The sequence below is a fragment of the Muntiacus reevesi genome, chromosome 4 (genome assembly GCF_963930625.1).
Source record: "Muntiacus reevesi chromosome 4, mMunRee1.1, whole genome shotgun sequence".
Lineage (NCBI taxonomy): Eukaryota > Metazoa > Chordata > Mammalia > Artiodactyla > Cervidae > Muntiacus > Muntiacus reevesi.
In genome coordinates, this window is record NC_089252.1 from 29077169 (window position 1) to 29099289 (window position 22121).

Sequence of the window (22121 nt, forward strand, 5' to 3'; positions counted from 1 at the left end):
GGTCGCTGAGGGCTTAGAGGGGCAGAGCCGCCTGCCGCCCCATCTTACCCTCCCCATGATTCTTTGGGCTCTCCTCCCTCTGGCCTCTCTGCCATCCAGGTGGGTGAGTTTAAGAAACATGGGCAGCCAGGAAATGCAGCATGGGCTTGACCTGGACGCCGGCCCTGCGGGGACCCTCAGGCTCTTACACTCTCGAGACAGCAGCCCAGTCCTCCGTGTCAAACCACTGGTCCTGATTTTAAGTAGGAGACACGGCACTGTGGGACCACAGTGACCTTCCCTCTGCTCATCTGAACGGATGCTCTCCTTGGAGAGCTTCCTGGGAGTACTTCCTGTCCACACTGAGGCGCAGAACCAGAGCCTTTACCCTCCTGTCCTCTGTGTTTCGGAGCCTCTGACATGTGGGCTGTGAGTCCCTCCACCAGCATCACTCCCCCGACCACCCCACGCAACCTCCTGGCCCTCTGTAATTCAGGGCTTCCCTTCCAGCCTGGATGGTGTCGGCACCACCAGCAGGGCTGCCTGGAGCTCAGGGTACTCATCTCCCTCGCCCCTGGCACCCATAAATGCACATCTGACCCCATATAACCCTCTTGGGCTCAGTCAGCAGCCTACTGTGGTATCTGGGAGGGATTTCTTCTCTCAAAGCCCCCCTACAGTGGACAGACTAGGCTTCTAGACCATGAATGAGTCCCCCTGCCCCACTCCTTCCAAAAGAGTGGCCAGGGAGCCTGGGTTGGTTAACGGGCCTCTAGTCTCCGGTTATGGATCGAAGGGTCTAGAAGTAAGACAGGCCCACCCATTGTGATTGTGCAGCCGGAGGCATTGCTCCCAGGACAACAGGGCGCTGAGAGGGGAAAACACAGAGCTTCCATCCTGGGTTCTCCAGTCTGAGAAACAACGTCCAACCCTGTGAGGGAGCTGGAACCCTCACATGACCCCCTGGGAGGAGGAGAAGGGGCAACGAGAGGAGAGGAGACGAGCCAGGCTTCTGTTACAGAACACCCCTGGAGGTGCTTAACCAGAGTCCACGGCTTACGTGGCACAAACGACCTGCTGGCGGTGGCTTGGAGGAAGTGACGTAAGACGGTTCTGTACGCAGAGCACCCGCCTAAGCCCGAGCAGGAGGAGCCCAGAACCGCGCCAGGGCTCAGAGGTGGCGAGCGCTGCCGCCAGCAGTCAGGAGAACCGCCCCCGGCCCCGCCCAGCCACTTTGCTCCTGCTGACTTCCGGAAATTCCATTCCAGGGGAGCTAAAAAAGAAAAGTCCCAAATGACAGCCTCTGTAGGCACTTCCTCCCCCAGGCTCAGGCTACTGGGCAGGCAGCTAGGATGCTCCCCAGATCCCAGTGCCTGGCGAGGGGACCCCTGCTCTTGCTGAGCCCCACCCCTGAGTCTCACCAGGGCTGACAAGCCTGCCCTCTACCTTCATACCTCTAAAACCAGACCTGGGCGTCCCCCCGACAAGCGAGGCTGCAGCAAAGGGGTTGTTACCTTGTTGGCTTGTTCCTACGGCATGAGTCACGTGGGGCCCCAGGGGGCCCACCGCGCGTGAGGCCGTGTGCAGACAGCTCTGAGCTGTGTCCTCACCCATCCCCACCGGTACTGTCACGAAAGACGAGGGTGGGCATGGGGCAGAGGAGCCCCCAGAAAGAGGCTTCAGGGTCTGACGTGGCAGGGGCTCAGGCGGCTGGGCGGTGACTCACCCCCTGGCTGCTCTCTCGGCAGGCAGGTGGGCAGGGGGCTCAGGGATGCTTTATCTTTAGCCCCACCGAATGTGAAAGACCGAAACCCATGGATGGCCATGACTGGTGTGTGGGCGTGAATGGTGGGCAAAGGCGCAGACTGTGTGAAAGCTGAGGCTCTCTCGTGCTTAAATTTCAGCAGGCCTTACCTCTCAGAAAGCCTTGCCTGGGTACCATCAATGTATCATCATTTAAAGGGCGTATATCATGTATATCATTTACAGAGGCAAGGGCGTCTGGGATGCGGCCCTGTGCAACCACTGGAGGGTTGATCCCATACTCAGAAGGCTTAGGAAAGCTGTCCGTCTGCACTTTCTCCTGATGTGCCCCAGCCTCAAGAAATGAACAAGTCCTTAAACAAAGATACGTCACGGACCTTTGCCTTTTGCCTGGACAACCTTCTTTCTCCTAGGGGTCTAGGGAAAGTGAAAGTGAAAGTGTTAGTTACCCAGTTGTGTCTGACTCTTTGTGATCCCATAGCCTATAGTCTGCCACGCTCCTCTGTCCTTGGGATTCTCCAGGCAAGAATACTGGAGTGGGTTGCCATTTCCTCCTCCAGGGGATCTTCCCAACCCAGGCATCAAACCTGGATCGCCTGCATTGCAGGCAGATTCTTTACCATCTGAGCCAGTAGGGAATTCCTAGGTAGCTCCTAAATTTCCCAAGTCTCTCCTGGAGCAGCCTTCTTCCTGTGAACCCTGCAGGGCCTTGCATGCCTCCCGTCCCAGTACTGAGCACACCCCACGCAGCTACTTGATGACAAGTCTGTCACGTGTCAAGGACACAGTCCACCTCTGTGCACCCATCACCTTGCTTGGGGACAAGGACATGTGATAAAATAAAACCAGGTATGACTATTCCTGGGTCAGGAAGATTCCCTGGAGAAGGAAATGGCAACCCACTCCAGTATTCTTGCCTAGAGAATTCCATGGACAGAGGAGCCTGGAGGACTACTGTCCATGGGGTCACGAAGAGTTGGACACTACTGAGCAGCTAAACGGTAACAAAAACAAGTTACTCTCCTTGAGCTATTTGATATTTATTTGTTTTCAAGAAGGAAAAGAAACTGAAAGAAAAGACAGAAAGTGAAAGAAAGAGAGTTGATACAGACAGGAATAGAAGCCCTCCCACTGCACTGGGTTCACCCTGAGCCCTCTTCACAGTCTGTTCCAGCCATGTGCTTCCCGTATGTCTCATCTTCACAGGCAGCTCCAGGGGCAGAGCGTGTGTCTCCTTCAGCCTAGAATCCTACTGTATTGTATTGTATTGTATTGTAGGATTTCCCTGATGAATTTTCCATTACACAGATGCAGTGCCTGGTACACAGTAGGCGCCAAATAAATGTCTGCTAGATGTTTGGCAAAACCAGTGAATGCAAGAAATCCATAGACAGGAGCAGCAACTACATGTTGAGGGGAAATGGTGGAGTGCATTGGAGTGTATCCAACCTACAACCAAGACACTTTTACACTTGGAAGCAAGAGCCACAGCTAAGACGGTTGTGGGGGATCAGGGTTAAGTATTTTGCCAGGCCACTCAAGGAAATGCCCAGATGTCAGGCTCTCAGGCTCCCAAGGCCAAGTTCATAGCCAAAGGGGACACCCTACCAACTTGATAAATGATTCAAACCTCTGTCTGTTTGGGCACCAGTTGTCTGTTTTGCTACTGACCATTTATTGACATTATTCTTTTTTTTTCCCCCCAATTATTTTTATTAGTTGGAGGCTAATTACTTTACAATATTGTTGACATTATTCTTATCTGTAAAATGAGGGGCCTGTTCCAGGCTCTCAAACATCCCTTAGCCTGCTCATGTGTACAATTCCACCCCCTCAAAAGCTCTGCAAAGGGGATATTCTGTAGCTAAATTTATTTATTTATGGCCGCGCTGGGTCTTCATTGCTGTGTGTGGGCCACTCTCTAGTTGCGGTGCATGAGCTTCTCATTGCAGTGGCCTCTCTTGTTGCTGAGCAACGGGCTCTAGGGTGATGGGCTTCAGTAGCTGTGGCACACGGGCTTAGCTGCTGCCCAGCATGTGGGCTCTTCCTGGGCCTGGTATCGAACCCGTGTCTCAGACTGGCAGGCAGATTCTTAACCATTGGGCCACCAGGGAAGTCTTCCATAGCTAAAGTGACCACTACAAAACCTTAGAAAAGTATTTTAGACCATAAGATCTATTTATGAGTGGAAAATTCATCAGGGAAAACAGTCAGGGTTGCAATGGTCCTTTTTTTAGATTCATACTATCAGTGCAACATCCATAGCTCATTCATATCATAGATCTGAAATGCTGTACTATTATTGCTACCAACGCCACGACTACAAGTGCTTTTACTATCAAGGTGTCCATTTAGATCAAAGGCATTCTGATGCAAATCAAAATGGAAATTTAAAAGAGGTTGGAGAATTTGCCTAGAAATGGGATAGATGTTAATAACCTCTCCTGAGAGGGTAAGACCAGATAGAGTGACTGACTCTCCAAGTCAAGTGTTGACCCCTGTAACTGGAAGCAGGGTGATGATTCTCTTCGGCAAACAATCCTTCCAACTTCTCTCCAATCCTCCACGGCACTCACCCCTCTGAATGCAGTTCCTGTATGCAGTCAGGTAATTTGTCCATTGCTTTAATAAGTTTAGGCCCGGTTCTCACGTTTATCTGGATCTGAAACTGACTCAGTTATTGCTAGGTTGCATAAGATAATTTTTAAAAATATTACCCATGTTTCTAGACAATTGTGCTTCATTAAGTTCATTCTAGTACTGTGCCCTTAGGCAAACTAATCTCTCAAGGGTTTCAGGTTATCATGCTGAAATCTGATTGCATGACTAAGGCTCAGTAAGTCTGTAAAATCCTAAGCTTGGCTCTGATCTGACCCACAGGGGTGTGCAGTTTTAAGCAAATCTGCATGCACGCGTGCTAAGTTGCTTCAGTCATGTCCGACTCTTCGTGACCCCATGGACTATAACCCATCAGGCTCCTCTGTCCATGGGATTCTCCAGGCAAGAATACTGGAGTGGGTTGCCATGCCCTCCTCCAGGGGATCTTCCTGACGCAGGGATGGAACCTGTGTCCTGCATTGGTAAGCAGGTTCTCTACCCCTAGTGCCACCTGGGAAGCCCCCTAAGCAAACTTAATATTCAGAAAAGTCCAAATTTACCAAAGATCAATGAAGGCAGTGATAGGTAGAGCGGTGCTTCTGAAACTTGTATCACACACATACAAATCCCCTGGGCATCTTGTTAAAATGCAGATTCTGACTGAGCAGCTTGGGGGCGGGGCCAAGGTCCTGCATCTAACAAGCTCCTGGTGAGGCCTGTGCTGCAGGTCCCGAAACCACAGTTTGAGTGGCAAGGGTATAGCATGCCCGCTATGCTAAAGCCTTCCTATAAACAATACTGCCAATGGGGCTTCCTCACGCACTTGTCTTGCTTTATACCTGTGACACAGCTTTCTGACTCAGGGATCAGCCCTGACCCCAGAGCAACCATTTATAGGCTGGCCAGTCACCTGTGGGATAGTTTAGCACAAAATCATTATCCAAAAGGTATGAAAGTCCAAAAGGAAGAGCATTTATTTAGTCCACCCACGTGCTTCCTCTCTCTTGGGTGGTTTGAATGTGACACAGATGCACATGTGTGCGGGGAGGACATATTTGCAGGAAACAGAAAGCAAGATAGCAGCAGAAAGTCAGCAGGAGAGGCGGGGACTGAGATTCCAGAGAGAGGGATGCTGATGTCAAGGGGACAGGACGACAGGACTGCTGGAGGCTGTGCTGTTTGGCGAGGACTTCATTCTCCCAGAAGCCTGGTCGCAGGTGTGTGGTATTCTGGCATTTCCCGTAAGCTTTGATTAAAGCCCACGAATGCACACGCCTTGAACATTTCTCTGTACCTTGTGACCCTAGAAGTGATCCTGCCCTTTGAATCAATCCTTTACTTCATCTGAGTCATTATTGGAGTAAACAGCCCTGGGGCATTGTAGTTAGCATCACTCAAGCCCACGTTTCTCACACAAACAGAAAGGTACCACTTCAGATCATCTCACCAGAGCCAGATGACCACTTCTACCAAAAAGCAACGGCAGGGGCTTCCCTGGCGGTCCAGTGGCTAAGCATCTGATTGCGGTGTGGGGGAACATCTTGGTAAGATTTGGTAAGATTTTACATGCCACAGGGCAACTAAGCCTGTGAGTCACAACTACGGACTCCATACATCCTAGAACCCATGCTCAGCACCAAGAGAAGCCACCTCAATGAGATCTCTGTGCACTGAAACTAGAGAGTAACTTCCACTCACCGCAGCTGGAGAAAGCCTGTACAGCAACAAGGACCTAGCACAGTCAAAAAAATAAAAATAAAGAAAACAGACTGATGCTTGAGGGCGGCAACATGCTTCATGGTCTCATAGCCAGCCCTGTCTTGTTCAACACACTTCTGGGCAGATAGAATGAACACAAAAGGCACGCTGGTGCAACGTGTAAGTGACACAAGGCTGAACAGGATAATGGGTTGCACAGTGGATTGAGTCACTTGAATGCAAATGTCCTCACTGAGTGACAATCAAAATCTAAATGATCAGGACTGGCTAGAATAGGGCACAACTAACAACACGAGGCAAGCAGAATACAGTAAGGTTCTCTCCAGGTTGATAGAGGCAACTGACAGCCAGGTGCTTCTCCAACTGCACTGAGGATGGGACACACCTGGGGTTCTCTCTAAAAGGCAGGTTCTGACTCAGCAGGCTTGCAGTGGGGGCTTGAAAGTCTGCTTTTCTGACAAGTTGCTAGGTGAAGAGGGTGCTGCTGGACCACTGGCTACTCTCTGAGTGCTAAGTCACCTCAGTCGTGTCCGACTCTTTGTGACCCCACGGACTGTAGCCCACCAGGCTCCTCTGTCCATGGAATTATCCAGGCAAGAATACTGGAGCGGGGGCCATGCCCTCTTTCAGGGGATCTTCCCGACCTGGGGATGAATAGCGAGGCTGAAAAAGCCCCGAGTTGTCTGTCAACCATAGGTTCACACGACCACCATCTGACTTCATGTGAATGAATGGCCCTACTATCCTCTGATGCCCCAGCTCCTTCTGCTGTGTTGCATTTAGGACAGAAAACCATGTGACCTTTAGCAGAGTAGAATGTGACCAAGAGAACAAATAAAATTCTCAGACATCTAGAATCTATGTGGTGAGAAGGGGAAAACTGGGACGCTTCAGCCGACAGAAGGGAACACCATGTGCAGGATACAATATAGTAGCTATCACTAGAAATATTTAAAATGCTGTGAAGAGCATTAGAAAAACAAATTGAAACATGACACAATAACCAGTCTCCTCGGTTCATGGGATTCTCCAGGCAAGAATACTGGAGTGGGTTGCCACGCCCTCCTCCAGGAGATCTTCCCCACCCAGGAACTGAACCTGCGTCTCTTACGTCTCCTGCATTGACAGGCTGGTTCTTTTTTTTTTTTGACAGGCTGGTTCTTTACCACTAGCTCCACCTGGGAAAGCCCATATTGCATATGTAGTTATTAGCAATTAGCTGTCATGACAGTTACATCATGTTAGTGATTTACACATTAGATGTTTATTTCTCAGTTGTGTATAGTCTAAAACGAATGTTCTTAGAACTTCCTTGGTGGTCCAGTGGTTAAGATTCTGAGCTTCCAATACAGGGGGCAGGGGTTCAATCCCTGGTCAGGGAACTAAGATCCAGCATTCCACGTGGTGCAGCCAAGTACATAAAACAGGTATCTTTGATTAGCAAGTAGCTTTGCTCCAATTGGCCACAATTCAGTGACCACTGCTCCTTCCATGTGGTGGCTCTGCCGTCACGAGCCTTGCAGGGTCTTGACAGAAAGGAAGAGAGCAAGCAGGTCACAGCACGTTGTCAGGAGCCAGCTCTGACAGCTGACACATCACTTCTGCCTGCACGTGACTGGCCAGACCTCAGACCCAAGGTCACATTCAGTGACAGAGAGACTCAGAAATGTGGTTAAGCCCAGGAAGAAAGGCACGGGGTGAACAGCCAGCTACTCCCAGCTGCTTTCCCTCCTGAGGCTGCTGTGAGGGTGATGGTTTAGATAGCGCAGGGAGAATGCTAAGTTTGGTCTAGTCCCTGTTACAGTCATCGCTCAACAAACTGCTGTTATCACTTAATTCTGAAGAACAAATGTAGGTTCCCAAATATTAAATTATAGGGAGACAGATTTCAGATCAAACCAAGACAAAACAAAGGAATATTAGTTCAATTATGGATTCTGTGATGACAGTAAGGTTTTCCACCACTGGAGCTATTCAAGTAGAGGACCTTGGCTTCAGGGATGCCAAAGGGAGTTCCTTTATTAGTTGAATATTGGACCAGCTAACCTTTGAATAGCGACAGAAATATCAAGAACCTTGGGCTGCAAATAAGTGGTTTGATTCTACGCGGATTTGCACACAAATGTGGTAGATGGGACCACATCAACATCCTTGTTTTATGGACTCTCATCTTTGTAACCTAGCCTGCACTTCAGCAATGGATGTCATTCACTAGCCTTGAAACAGATGAAACCAGATAAGAAGATGCAACGTCCTACCCTTTTGCTTAATTTGATATCTTTTTCTCCTTATCTCATGCCTGTGTCTTCATCTATTAAAAAGATGGATTAAAATTTCATCTTGGGAAACCTGAGATTTGAATCCTCTCTTGAGATAACTGCAGACTATGTCATGAAAACAAGTTTGAGAAGTTGCTAGATGATTGAGCCTCCATTAACATTTCAGGCAGATCCTGCTGGTTTCTGACCTTTACAGATGACACTTGATAGATTTTCCTGTGGGGTTCTGCCTAGAATATATGCAGACTTCTTCTAAGGGCCTTTCCCCCAAACCCATAGCAACTGTTTTGCCTAGTTATTCAGTAAATCCATAAGAAGTAGACAGAGGCTGGCTTTTGAAAACTGCAGTAGGAAAAGCACATTCTTTAACAAGTTAAATGAGGCATGCCTATACTCTCTTGAAGTTCTTGAAGAGGGGGCCCGAGTTCACTTTTATTAAAAAAAAAAAAAAAGAAGTCTAATACTTGACACCTGTTAGAATCTGTACTTCCACATGAAATAAACTTATGATTTGCTCACAGTGTGGAGAATTTACTTAAGAACAGTCAACATGTACATAACATGTAACACCTCAAAAGGTTTCAGAAGACAGTCACTTGAAGATACTTCTGTAAACAGCAGGATGGCAGTCTACACCACATCAAAGACATGTTGCTCAGAACAGAGTCACCTACTAGAAACTTCTGAGCCTAAAGAGGAGAAGTGGAGAGAAGGGGAAGACAGGGGTCTTAGCAGACCACCAGAATCCGAGTTACCTGTACCTGAGACACAAAATCAACCCCTTTTCATTTTAATAATGATGACGTTTTTTCATACTCTTTTAAGTCAGAGGAAGAAAACAAAGTATTAGGAATATAAATCATACACAGTATTCATCCTACACCCTGTAGTAGGGTAAACAGTGTCTCCCCTCCCAAATTCATGTCCGCTTGGAACCTCGGAATTGGACCTGATCTAGAAATAGGGTTTTTGTCTACTGCGGAGCATAAGGAACACTGCTTAATGTTACGTGGCAGCCTGGATGGGAGGAGAGTTTGGGGGAGAATGGATATATGTGTATGCATGGCCTAGTCCCTTTTCTGTTCACCTGAAACTATCACAACATTGTTAATTGGCTACACCCCAATACAAAATAAAAAGTTAAAAAATAAATACAAATTGAAAAAAAAAAACAAACATAAATAAGGTCTTTGCAGATGTTAGCTGAGGGTCAAGATGAGGTCAGACCGGACTACAGTGGGCTCTGAATTCCATGCCTGATGTCATTATGAGAAGAGGCGAGGATGTAGAGACCTGGTGAAGATGGAAGCAGACTCTGGAGTCCTGCTGCCATAGCCAAGGCCAGCAAAAAACACCAGAGGCCGGAAGGGCAAAGGTTCTCTAAGAGCCTCTGGAGGGAGCGTGGGCCTGCCATGGGACCTTGATTTCAGACTTCTGGCCCCCAGAACTGTGAGAGAATTTAACTGTTTTTAGCCACCCAGTTATGGCAATTTGTTATGGCAGCCGTAGGACCCTCATTCAGCTCGGGAGAGAGCAAGAAGGGCACTTGAATGGTTCTTTGGTTGGGGTCTGTCCAGCACCACACGCAACTTACACTTCTTGATAACAGCAGAAGACACAGAGAAGACAAGATACACCATTTACTCAATTGCTCTCCTCGGCATTAACAGCAACCACTGTCTCCTCTGACAGGAATGAACACTCCTAAGAAGCACCCTGTGAGATACTTGTATCTCCATCTGAAAGTTAAAAGGTTCGTTGGGGACCGCCTGGCACAACTTCACACTTCTATGTGGGGAAATGAAACTCTAAGACAGGCTTCCCTGGTGGTGCAGTGGTAAAGAATCTGTCTGCCAAGGCAGGAGAGGCAAGGCTTGTGGGTTTGATCCCTGGGTCAGAAAGATCCCCTGGAGAAGGAAGAGGGAACGCACTCCAGTATTCTTGCCTGGAGAATTCCATGGACAGAGAAGCCTGGCGGGCTACAGTCCATGTGGGTCACAAAGAGTCAGACATGACTGAACATGCATGCACATGCATAAACCTAAGTCAGGAGATTTCAAGAAATCAACCAGCAAATCTTTACCTTCTTCTCATCTTCAGGTAAATCCTCCATTAAAATGACAAACCATAAAGTTATGAGTCCTACAGTCTAAATCTCATAGGTAACATTTCCGCACTAGCTTTGATTCTGCTCAGTAGTTTATATATAGAATTTTGGCAATTCTCCCAAGTTAGCTTCTCAGAATAGAGGCCCAATGCAAATAATGAGACACCTCTCTTCAGGGAATATATGCTACTTTGCATTATTAGTGTGCTTATGTACCTTGAAGTCCGTATCTCTGACTAGAGAACCCCTCGAGGACATGGACTCTGTCTTACGCATCTTTGTTCCCCATGCTTAGTCCCTCAGTTGTGTCCAACTCTCTGCGACCCCATGGACTGCAGGCTGCCAGCCTCCTCTAGGGGATCTTCCCAACCTATGGATCAAACCCAGGTCTCCCACATTGCAGGCAGATTCTTTACCGTCTGAGCCACCAGGAAAGCCCTTGCTCCCCATAGTGCAGAATATTTTTACAAGTTTGCAAAATGAATATTTCGGGATCAAGCATCCCTTTAGGGATCACTCCCGGGAACCCAAATTTAGAACATCCCTATTAAGATCTACTTACTACTTTTAAGTGAAGAATATCAATCTTACAAAAAGAGGTTGGAGTGACCCTCAATTCAGGTTAACTTGCAATCCTAGTGTTCATGGCGGGAGGGTCCTGTCAGTGTAACTTTATAACTGGCACACTCAATTCTTAGCTTAGGTGATTTTTCCCCTTTTCTTCTCCGTACCTCCTACCAGAGGAAATCTCTACTCCCCTTGCTGATTTTTTCATGATGCCTGTTTGGTAGAGGAACATTGTTGACACACACTCAGATATCACTGGATTCCTCTAGTGAGAAAAGAAAATTTACTAAACAGTAAGAAAATCTGAGACTAAAATACCTCAAGGAAAATTTCAGTGAAGTTTTCCCAAAGATTTGCAGCAAGATTCTTCTAGGATTCCTGGCCTGGAACACAGTATAAACTGAATAAGAATAATGAGATTGTGAAAATGGTAATGGATAGATCAGTATGCTCCCATACATAAATAAAGGAGGAACCCACAACTACATGCTTCTATGCATACAGACTGTCTGGTGAGAGGTATATGAAACTGGAAAAAGTGGGTGCACCGAGGGAGGGGAGCACAGGACCTCTGCAGTCTGTTAGTAGGAGAATTACTTTGGCATGCCCGTTATACGGTTTGATTGTTCACAATATCTATAATAGTTTCAATTAAAAATTTTAAAATAACAGCACGGCTTCATTACTACTTCCAACCCTACAAGAAACTTAATAGGCAAAGCCATGGACATAAGAATTACTCTGCTTATTAGATGTAAACTGTGCCTAAATGTTTAAAAAAAAAAAGCTGTTTCAGTGCAGCAAGGCATATGAAAATATCTGAAAAGCTAGTGACGTTACAAACAAAAATTGGCTACCAAATCATATATAAACATAGGATATATTATACTTTTATTTCCTGTAGAATCACTGACTCCTATTAACATTAAAGTTTCACAAACACTTAGTTGGCTCATTGTACAAGTAGGTATGAAGTCCAACTCAATCATCCTGAGATCTTGGTTCCTTATTTTTCTAAAGAATATGCCCTAATACTGCTTGTGGGTTTTTTTTTTGGCTGTTGTTTTTTTTTTTTACTGCAACTATGACATAACTAGTATAAATGGTTTTAATTCTAAATTAAGTTCGGCCAAAATTCTAATGAAACAAAATTTACCTCAAAGCAGATTTCAAGAAATACAGGCTTTAATTTTTATTCAACATAATTTTGGAAATTCTAGCCACAGAATCATAAAAGAAAAAGAAATAAAAAGAATCTAGACTAAAAAGAAGTAAAACTGTCACTGTTTGCAGATGATATATTACAAAAAAGATGCTATCAGAAAACTTGAGATCACCAATGAATTTGATAAATTTGCAGGATGCAAAATTAATATATAGAAATCTGTTGCATTTCTATACACTAACAATGAACTATCAGAAATTAAGGAACAAGCCCACTGACCACTGTATAAAAAACAATAAAACACCTAAGAATAAACCTACCTAAGAAGGTAAAAGACCTGTACTTGGGAAACTATAAGACACTGATGAAAGAAACTGAAGATGACACCAACAAATGGAAAGATATACTATGTTCTTGAATTGAAAGAATTAATATTGTTAAAATGACCATACTATTCAAGGCACTGAATCTACAGATTCAATGCAATCCCCATCAAAATACCAATGGCATTTTTCACAACTGCAAATAATTTTAAAATTTGTAAGGGAACACAAAAAATCCCAAATAGCTACAACAATCTTGAGAAAAAATAACAAGAGCTGGAGGAATCATACTCCTTGGCTTCAGACATACTACAAAGCTGCAGTAATCAAAACAGTATGGTACTAGCACAAAAACAGACACACAGATCAACAGAACAGGAAATAAACACACACACGATGGTCAATTAATTTATGAAAAAGGCAGCAAGAATATACAATGGAGAAAAGACTGTCTCTTTAATAAATGGTGTTGGGAAAACCAGACAGCTACTTGTGAAAGAATAAAATTAGAAATTCTCTAATACCATTTACAAAGATAAACTTCAAAATGGATTAAAGACCTACATATAAGACTGAATATATAAAACTCATAGAGGAAAACACAGGCAGAGTACCCTGTGACATAAATTGCAGCAATATTTTTTGGATCCATCTACTAAAGCAAAGGAAACAAAAGCAAAAAAAATCAAATGGAAACTAATTAAATTTAAAAGATTTTGCCCAGCAAAGGAAATCATCAATAAAATAAAAGGACAACCTGCTGAATGGGAGAAAATACTTGCAAATGATATGACCAATAAGGGATTAATATCCAACATATATGAACAACTCATATAACTCAACATCAAAAAACAACAGAAACAACAAAAAACCCAATTAAAAAATGGGCAGAAGAACATTTTTCCAAAGAAAAAATGCAGATGGCCAACAGGCATATGAAAATATGCTCAACATCACTAGTTATCAGGGAAATGCAAACTAAAACCACCATGAGATATCACTTCACACCTGTCAGAATGGGTATCACCCCAAAAAACAACCAACCAACCAACTCACAAGTAATAAATGTTGGTGAGGATATGGAGAAAAGGGAACCCTCATACACTGTTGGTGGGAATGGAAATTGGTGCAGCCACTGTGGAAAAATGAAGGTTTCTCAAAAAGCTAAAACCAGAGCTACCATATGACCCTGCAATCCCACTCCTGGGTATAGAGCCAAAAAAACAAAATGCTAATTTAAAAAGATACATGCACCCCAATGTTCAAAGCAGCATTATTTACAATTGCCAAGGTATCAGTTCAATTCAGTTCAGTGGCTCAGTCGTGTCTGACTCTTTATGACCCCATGAATCGCAGCACGCCAGGACTCCCTGTCCATCACCAACTCCGTATGGAGGGAACCAAAATGTTCATCAACAGATGAATGGAGATGGGTGTGTGTGTGTGTGTGTGTGTGTGTGTGTGTGTACACACACATATATATACACACAATGGGATACTACTTAGAATGAAAATTTGCATTTGCAGTAACATGAATGGGAGGGCATTAAGCCAAGTGAAATAAGTCAGAGAAAGACAAATACCATATGATATTACTTACCAATGGAAATCTAACTAGTGAATAAAAACAAAAAATAAGCAGCCTCATAGATATAGAGAACAAACTAGAGGTTACCAGTGGAGAGAGGGAAGGGGGCAATAAAGGGGTAGGGAAAAAAAGGTTACTATAGGATTACATGAAATCATATGTGTGAAACTTCTGAAAATTGTAAAACAATAAAGCACTATAGAATTGAAACTTTCATTCAATTCAAAAAAAAAAAAAAAGAAAAAGACAAATATAGGCTTTGAAAGAAAGTTAAATTCACTTTTTTAAAGAGAAGAATCTTACAGATATCCGCGAAGAAATAATTTACAAGGTCCATCAGTCATATTAAAATTAAACGAATAAAATGGTGAATTTTATATGTAAAACATGTCTCAATAAAGTTGCTTAAAAACAGTAAATAGATGGAGAATTTCTGGCACTTTGCTCTTTTAGTTTTCACCCCACAAAGTAAATATATTATGAAGGCAGAGAGCCTCAAACATCACTGCTTAAAGGGATCAGGCAAGGGATTGCAAACTTGTGCCCTCACATCTAGACAGCCAGTGGTTTGACTCCAGAAGGTCGTCACACCAACGGGTACAACTAACGACTCCAGATCATCTAATTTTTCAAAAGAACTGGAAATATACTTTTGTGAATTAAAATATTGGCAGCAACATGTGAGTCACAGAGAATTCACTTAAGAGATCAAATTGGCCCAGGGACACCATTCTGCAAAGTGGAGGAATACCTTGGGCCCACTGTGTGTGTCTTTTTGTGTGTAAGATCTACTCCATGACCCAAAGTTTAAAATGTGTAATAAATTTAAATTTGGAAAAAGGAATACCTTTGTAAGAAAACTTTGATGGGCCAAGAAAAGCTTTTGTAATGAATATGCGTAGCTTTCACTGTGAGTCAAATACCATGCAAATTTACAACTATGTCAAAGAAAGTGATACAGGAGCTTGGATATGAAGTGAGGTTCTAGAATGCTCATTCTCCAGAGTAACAATCCGAGCCAAGAAAGATTCACTGCCCAGCCCCCAGCTTCATGGGCGAACTTCCAGAGATGTTGCCCAAGTCAGTGATTATGCAACGTTATTCTTATAATAAAATAATTATTTTAATGAAGTATTTGCAATAATTTTAAACATCTGATCAAGAAGATTATACACAAATATGGGAGTGTGCTGCACTTTACCAAAAAATAAAGCTAAGCTTGTTTTCAATATACAAAAACAACTTTAGGTATAGATCTCTTCTTAAAGGACTTTTTTTTAACATATACATAATTTATAGCATTTTTACATAATAACTTGCTGAAACAGAAAATGTGGCCAATTTAAAACTTACTACAGTCAGAATATGGCCATAACAGTCCCAAAGGGAAGAACAGGATGAAGAATAACATACTTGAGGTTTTTTTTTCTCTCCCCTGAATTCTTTTTCTAAGAAGCACAGTTTCCTCCCCCAACCCCTTTTTTAAAAACCTTCTTTGGAGGATTTACTCACTTTTTCTGTATGTGATTCTAACTACAGTTATTATTTTTTACCAGCTACATGCCACAAAAGTCGAATTTTAAAAAAAATTAGAGGGTTTGCTTTGAAAAATGTCAGCCTCCTCTTCAGAGGAGTATACATGTAACATGCTTCTCATAATATATGCAGAGCCAAGATGTTCAAGAGTAAGATGCTGACATTACCTTTTGTGTACAGAACCCAAAATGGAATCCATTGTTAAAAATTTCTAATCATCAATTAGGACTTTTTTTTAAATGCAACAAGATGCTTAAAACTTAGGCTAAAAGAGTTTATAAAACTATCCTTCTTGAGATTTAAAGCAATACACAAAACAAAGAATAACTTCTTTCTTTTGATATACTGTAATTTGAAAATGTTTGACACATTTTCCTTTTTGGTTGGGCTGCGATTTTTTTTTTTTCCCTGTCAACAAAATATGTACTGGCTGCTTTGGAGTTCTAATTAGATCTGCCTCCTCTTAGGTGTATAAAGCATATTTCCTGTTATGAGTCCATTTTCATTTTTCCTTCATCAATTTGGAGGCAGTACCCCATCATTCCTTCATATACTCACTATCTTTTCCATTTTTCAATGAGGTATACCAGCAGCTTCAATGTATAGCATCCTTCCCTGACAAGGATGTCCCCTTGGTATCAGAAGCAGCACATAGTGATGTGAACCAGGGAACCTCGGGGAAAAACTATCACCATTTGTCAATGTTTTGACATCAATGGGTCTCAGTTGACCTAAGTCACCACCATGGGGTCTTTCCCTGTGGCTTGTCACCTTCAACCACAGAAGGTGACTATCACAGTTAGCTTTAGCAACTTCTGATTCCAGCTCAGAAAACCTAATGCTTTGAGTCAGGTTCCATGTAGGATGAAATACATAGTTTCCTGGTAAGTAAAGACTCCCCTTCTTGTCCCCCTGCATCTCAGTGCAGGATGTAACAGGGAGAGACACCTTACCTGTGAAGCAGGCAGGAACAAACAGAGCCTTGCTATAATTAAACACGTACGAAGGCAGAGGCTTACTACGGTGGAAACCGTATGTCACAACCAATTTTCAGGAGACAAAGCTGAATCCTAGTCATTAAGAACCTCATGGGATATATAAGCACGATTTAGTAAACGTTTATAACTGTAAACAATGGTCTCCCCTACTGGTGATTATTTTCTAGAAACGAAATGTCAGGACTGCACAACAACGCTCTTGACGTCTTCTTTGGCAGTAAGTAGCAAGGGTCTGGATGCCGGGGCTGTGGTCACTTCAGGAGGGCCAGGTATAGAGCTCGGGAATACTTCATATCCCTCTCCTGCTCCATACAGAAGATCAGGTCCCTGAGGCAGATTCTCGTGATTCTTGGACGAACCAGCTGCTTGCTGGCTGTCAGACTGGATGTCCCAGAAGCAAACAGGTTGTCTTTTAAACCCTAAACAAAATAAAGGGAGAAGCAAGTATAAAGTAAGCCATCTTTCAAAGAGAATCTGTCAGTTCAGCAAGAGCCTGCTCTCCTCTGGCTCCTGAGTTAGGTGCTGGAGGTCACATCACGATAGAGCTTGACCCGGTCCTCCAGCAGTGCAGCTACACTTCTGCACAGGATCTCATCTTTCCTACAACGCTGCAGCAAGTGACATGGGCGCTGTCCCCACTTAGTAAATGAGGAACCTGAGCTGGGATAGGTTGACACAACCTGCTTAAGGTCAGACAGCAACCCTGAGCAAAGACTCAATTTTTAACTTGATCTAAAGTGAATGCTCTTGGTCTGTTCTGTGTTGTGTTGCTGCTTAGTCACTTATCGTGTCCAATTCTGCAACCTCACGGACTGTCGTCTCCCAGGCTCTTCTGTCCATGGGATTTCCCAGGCAAGAATATTGGAGTGGGTTGCCAATTCCTTCTCCATGGGATCTTCCCAGATCAGTGATTGAACCTGCATCTCTTGCCTTGGCAGGTAGATTCTTTACCATTGTGTCATCTGGGATACCATATCAGGTACAAACTCATTACCTGCTTCCCTTTAGCCTTACTTCTCACTGCCAAGATCAGCAAAAGGCCATTCCAGGCCAAACGACTTATCCTTTAAGACTCATTTCAAATGGGTCTACTTGCCTTCTCCTTTCCTTCAAGAAATCTCACTGTGGCAATTGCTTTACACTGTAATTTGTACATGCCATACCCACTAGATTGTAAGCTTTCTGAGGACAGGGACTATCATTTCTATGTCATCTAGGGCTTAGCCAAGTACACAGGACAACACAGATTATCAGCAATACTTTCTCAATTGAACAATGTTCTAAATGTCATTCAAAATAGAATGAAACCCAATATTTCTATATTAAGATATTAAATTCTCTTATCAGTATGTCTATACATCACTATTAAAAAAAAGACTGGAAGAAATAATAATACAGAATACTCAGACATAGAATAATTTGGCAGAAATGAATCCTTTATTCTCTCATTCTTTTATTTATTTATTTTTACTATACTTTGTTTCAAAACCATCTTAACTGGAATGGCAACCCTCCTTTCCCTACTCAAAAGACTTTCTTCTAAAGGATAGCTATCTACCTAACATGGGAAGTGAATCTGATGGTTCCAATATTATATTTTTATAACCATCAAATTTTAATTACTCCCTCTTTCTTTTTTTTTTGGCTTTGTGTTTTATTTTGATGGAAGGTAAGGAAATGCTCTTCAAGATCTCCAAAACACTATGGTCAAAGCAAGTCAACTTAACCCCATACATGTTCACAGAATGACTGGGAACATTTTATTTCACAAATAAACTTTCCTTCAAAGATGTTATTCCCTTTTGAAGGCATATGATATCACAATCACATTTCTATACTCATTAGGTTGAACTTATTCAGAAGCATCCATGAAACAAGTTTTGTAAAGTCCTGATTTTAAAAAAAGAACAAAAAGACTACTCTCGGCTACACAATTGCCTGGTTACCTCTCCTGGAGACCCTCTGGTGTAGAGCCTGTCTTTCATCACTTTTGCAGGTGTCTTGGTACAAATTTGTACAAATACAAGAGCCAGCCTCTGTCGCTCTGACTAAGCATGAGAGTCAAGCACCAGCACATCACTTTCCCCTGCACTGTTACTTAGAGGCCGTGTAACAAACATGAAATCTTAACTCTTGTAATTATTACTGTCGAAATACGTAAGATTTTTACAGAATGGGCCCACCAACTCAGCTGTGAAATGCTGGATAAAAGGACACATTAGGAAGAAAGTTAATGAAACACATGACTGAGCGGCAATTTTGTTGTATAAAGGAGTCATCTGTTTAAAACTACCACACATTTAATTAAAGGCATTTTTCATAGCCAAAGATTAGACTTGCTGAAGCTGAATCTGTATGTTTACAAATGTTTCCTACCAAGAATTCACCAAAAATCACCCATGCAGTGTTTGACATGAATCTTAAATTAAATGGTTAGATGGATACACTAGGCCTTGGCAATTTCATTTCTATGTAAATATCCAGAAATATGTCATGTCTTTTGATAAAAGACATGTATGAGAATGTCTGCAGTACTATTCAAATGGCCCTAAACTAGAAACAATCCGAACGTCCACAAAGAACAGAATGAACTGTGGACTATGCACACAAATGGAATACTACATAGCAGGAATAAAGAGTAATGTGGACAAGTCACAAAAATGATCAATGAAAGGACCTAGGTGCAAAGGAATACACATGGTTTGATTCCATTTCTAGATTTAATAACAGGCAAAGCTGTAGAAGTCAGGATAAGGATTCTCTCTAAGGGAGAAGAATGGTAACCAGAAAAGGGGACAGGAGAGGTTTGCTGGGATTCTGGTGCTGTTCTCTTCCTTGACCAGAGGACTGTCTGCATGGGTATGTTCATGCTGTGAAAATTCAGTGAGCTAACTTATGATTTGTGTACTTTTCTGCATTGATGTTATACTTCAATAAAAAAAATTTAAATTGCCACCCAAAGTCTTGTGTAGGTAGGAAATAAAAAGGGAAGTGAAGAGGAAAAAGAGGACAGAAAATAAGGCAAAGTTATTAAATGGAAAAAAAAAATGAAGGAAAACTGATCATCTGGGTAAGGAACAAAGGGGTCACAGTTCATGCTGGTCACGTGAGCAGCCTGAAGGATCCCCGGGAAAGAGCCACATTGCAGCTGCCAGCACAGGGTTGAAAAGGAGGTCATTCCAACAGGATGCCGCGAAAGGCCGGAGGCAATGTTATAAATGAAACAAACCCCAAGGGACATGCAGTAACCCAACAGAAATGTCTTTTATAATTCACAACTCTACGAAGGTGACAGCATTCTCTTCTCCCAAACCAGTGGCTGGCTTGGAAAGTCAGTCTTTCTTGAACTTAGATACAAATATATAGCAATTTTATTCCTAGGCTGATGATGTGGGAAAATCCACAGTCTGACTTGTCAGCTTCCCACTGACCTGGCCAGAACAGTCAGCTACCTCTTAATTATCCACGGTAAGAGGAGCTATAAAAACTAAAAATCTAAAAAAAAAAAAAAAAAACTAAAAATCTGCCCTCACCATCAGTTTTCATTTTCTTCTTTCTCACCAAGTCTTTTTGCCCAAAGTTGTCTAGGACTGATTTCTGGTTATGCTATTCAGTCAATGCCAAAGAACACAAATGTAGTTAGGAGATGAGAAGTTGTAAGAAGGAAAATAAAAACCTCTTGGGACAATGTACTATTTGTTTCTGAAACAGAAGGTTTTCCCAATCGACTTTCTACATGAACATACTCCTTAATTTGTATTCTTCATTTAGATGAAAAGAGGATAAAATAGAAGATGAAATTCAATGAAGATGAAAGAAATAATTCACTTACTAAGTGTACAACAGATGTTTTCAGAAGCATAACCAAACCTAAATGTAAGCATCTCTAAAACTGCCAGGTCAATTAAGTTAGCCTTCATTAAGTTGTTCAATTATATCAGTAATCAAAGCTTCATATTTTTAGAGGAACTTTTTTGATCTAATAAGAAACACTTGAACACTGTCAGCTATCAGTAAGTAATTAAAAATAACCAATTATCCATATTTCTCAATACAGCAGGTAGATGCTGTGAGGTAAAACTTTTAAAAGCATCTCTACCTATGTTTTCTTAAATTATGTTACAGCTATACTAGTGAATTCATGCTAGCCCATGTACTAATTAAATTCAAAAGTTATCTGGGGGACTTCCCAGGTGGTCTAGTGGTTAAGAATCAATCTGCCAATGCAGGCGACATGGTTTTGATCCCTGGTCTAGGAAGATTCCACACGCTGTGAAGCAACTAAATCTACATGCCACAACTATTGAGCCCATTCATCCCTAGGGTCCATGCTCTGCAGCCACAGAAGTCACTGCAATGAGAAGCCCAGGCCCTGCAGTGATAGAGTAGCCCCTGCTCACTACTAGAGAAAGCCTACATGCAGCAATGAAGACTCAGCACAGTCAAAAATAAACTAGTTTAATAAATAAATAAATTAAAAAATTAAAATACACAGGGGGATTGAATGGTGGTGCATATAGGTTGTCTCCTCCATAGTAACCTCAGAAAAATTACTTAACTTCTCTGTGCTTTAGTTTCCTAATCTGCAAAACAGGAATAGTAACTGAGATTGGCCTAAGGATTAAATAGGAACAATACCTGGCATACAGTATATTTTCTATAAATGTCATTTGTCAGCTGGGAGGCATTGAAGGTTTGTAAATAGGAAATAGTATAACCCTAGTTCCAAGATCTTTCTTGTATCCCCTAGTTAAATCTAATTAAATGTTCCCGCCTAAATCCTATTCTTGTAAGTAAGTCCTGGTTAGTTTAAAGAAATATTGATAATTTTCCTGCCACCCCAACTGTGATAGGAAGGTTTTCACAAGCGCCTCAAATCAAATAGTGGAAGAGTGGCAGTGCTGCCTTACAGAACCAACCAGGCTCATTAGTACCATCTCCATGAACCAATGTCCATTCCTTCCACTCCAGTCTCTGAATCGTAAGACCAAGCAAAACACAAATGTGTCCTTGAATCTTAACAGTTAACTAGGAACAAAAGTTGGACATTTTTACCTCTAGAAGGCCTGAACTTCCAGGCCTGAGGGGCAACACAGAGCAGAAATTATGCATACTGAGCCGTGTTGTTGCCTGCCCTCTGCTGGTCAACAAGCAGAACTCTTGAAGTAATAGATCCTTCACCTATATATACTATCACCTTTATTTCAGAACACAGACAACTCTGCATGTTAATTTCCACCCTAGAATTTTGTCATATCTAAGTTTCTGTGTTTCAGCAGTCTTTTACAGAAGTTATATGTCTAAATGGACTGATGTGACACGTAATCCTGGGTTCTGAATTCTAATTCTGGGCTTCCACTGTGGCTCAGCTGGTAAAGCTGAATTCTACTTCTAGTTGTGCAATTATGAGAGCTATAAAGACAATACTGGATGTCCTGTGCTAATGACCACTCTCATCTTTATCTCCGAAAGAACACCTTCTTAAATTCTAGACCTCA

General features: G+C 42.7%; 1 protein-coding gene across 1 annotated transcript in view; it reads right to left on the reverse strand.

Moving 5' to 3' along the window:
• Nucleotides 1-15187: 15187 nt before the first annotated feature.
• Nucleotides 15188-22121, reverse strand: part of TAF4B (TATA-box binding protein associated factor 4b) — a 90376-nt gene continuing 83442 nt past the window's right edge. Inside the window, exon 15 of the mRNA XM_065935140.1 lies at nucleotides 15188-17042. Coding sequence (XP_065791212.1) covers nucleotides 16875-17042 — 168 coding nt within the window. The 3' untranslated portion in view covers nucleotides 15188-16874. The remainder of the gene's footprint in view (nucleotides 17043-22121) is intronic.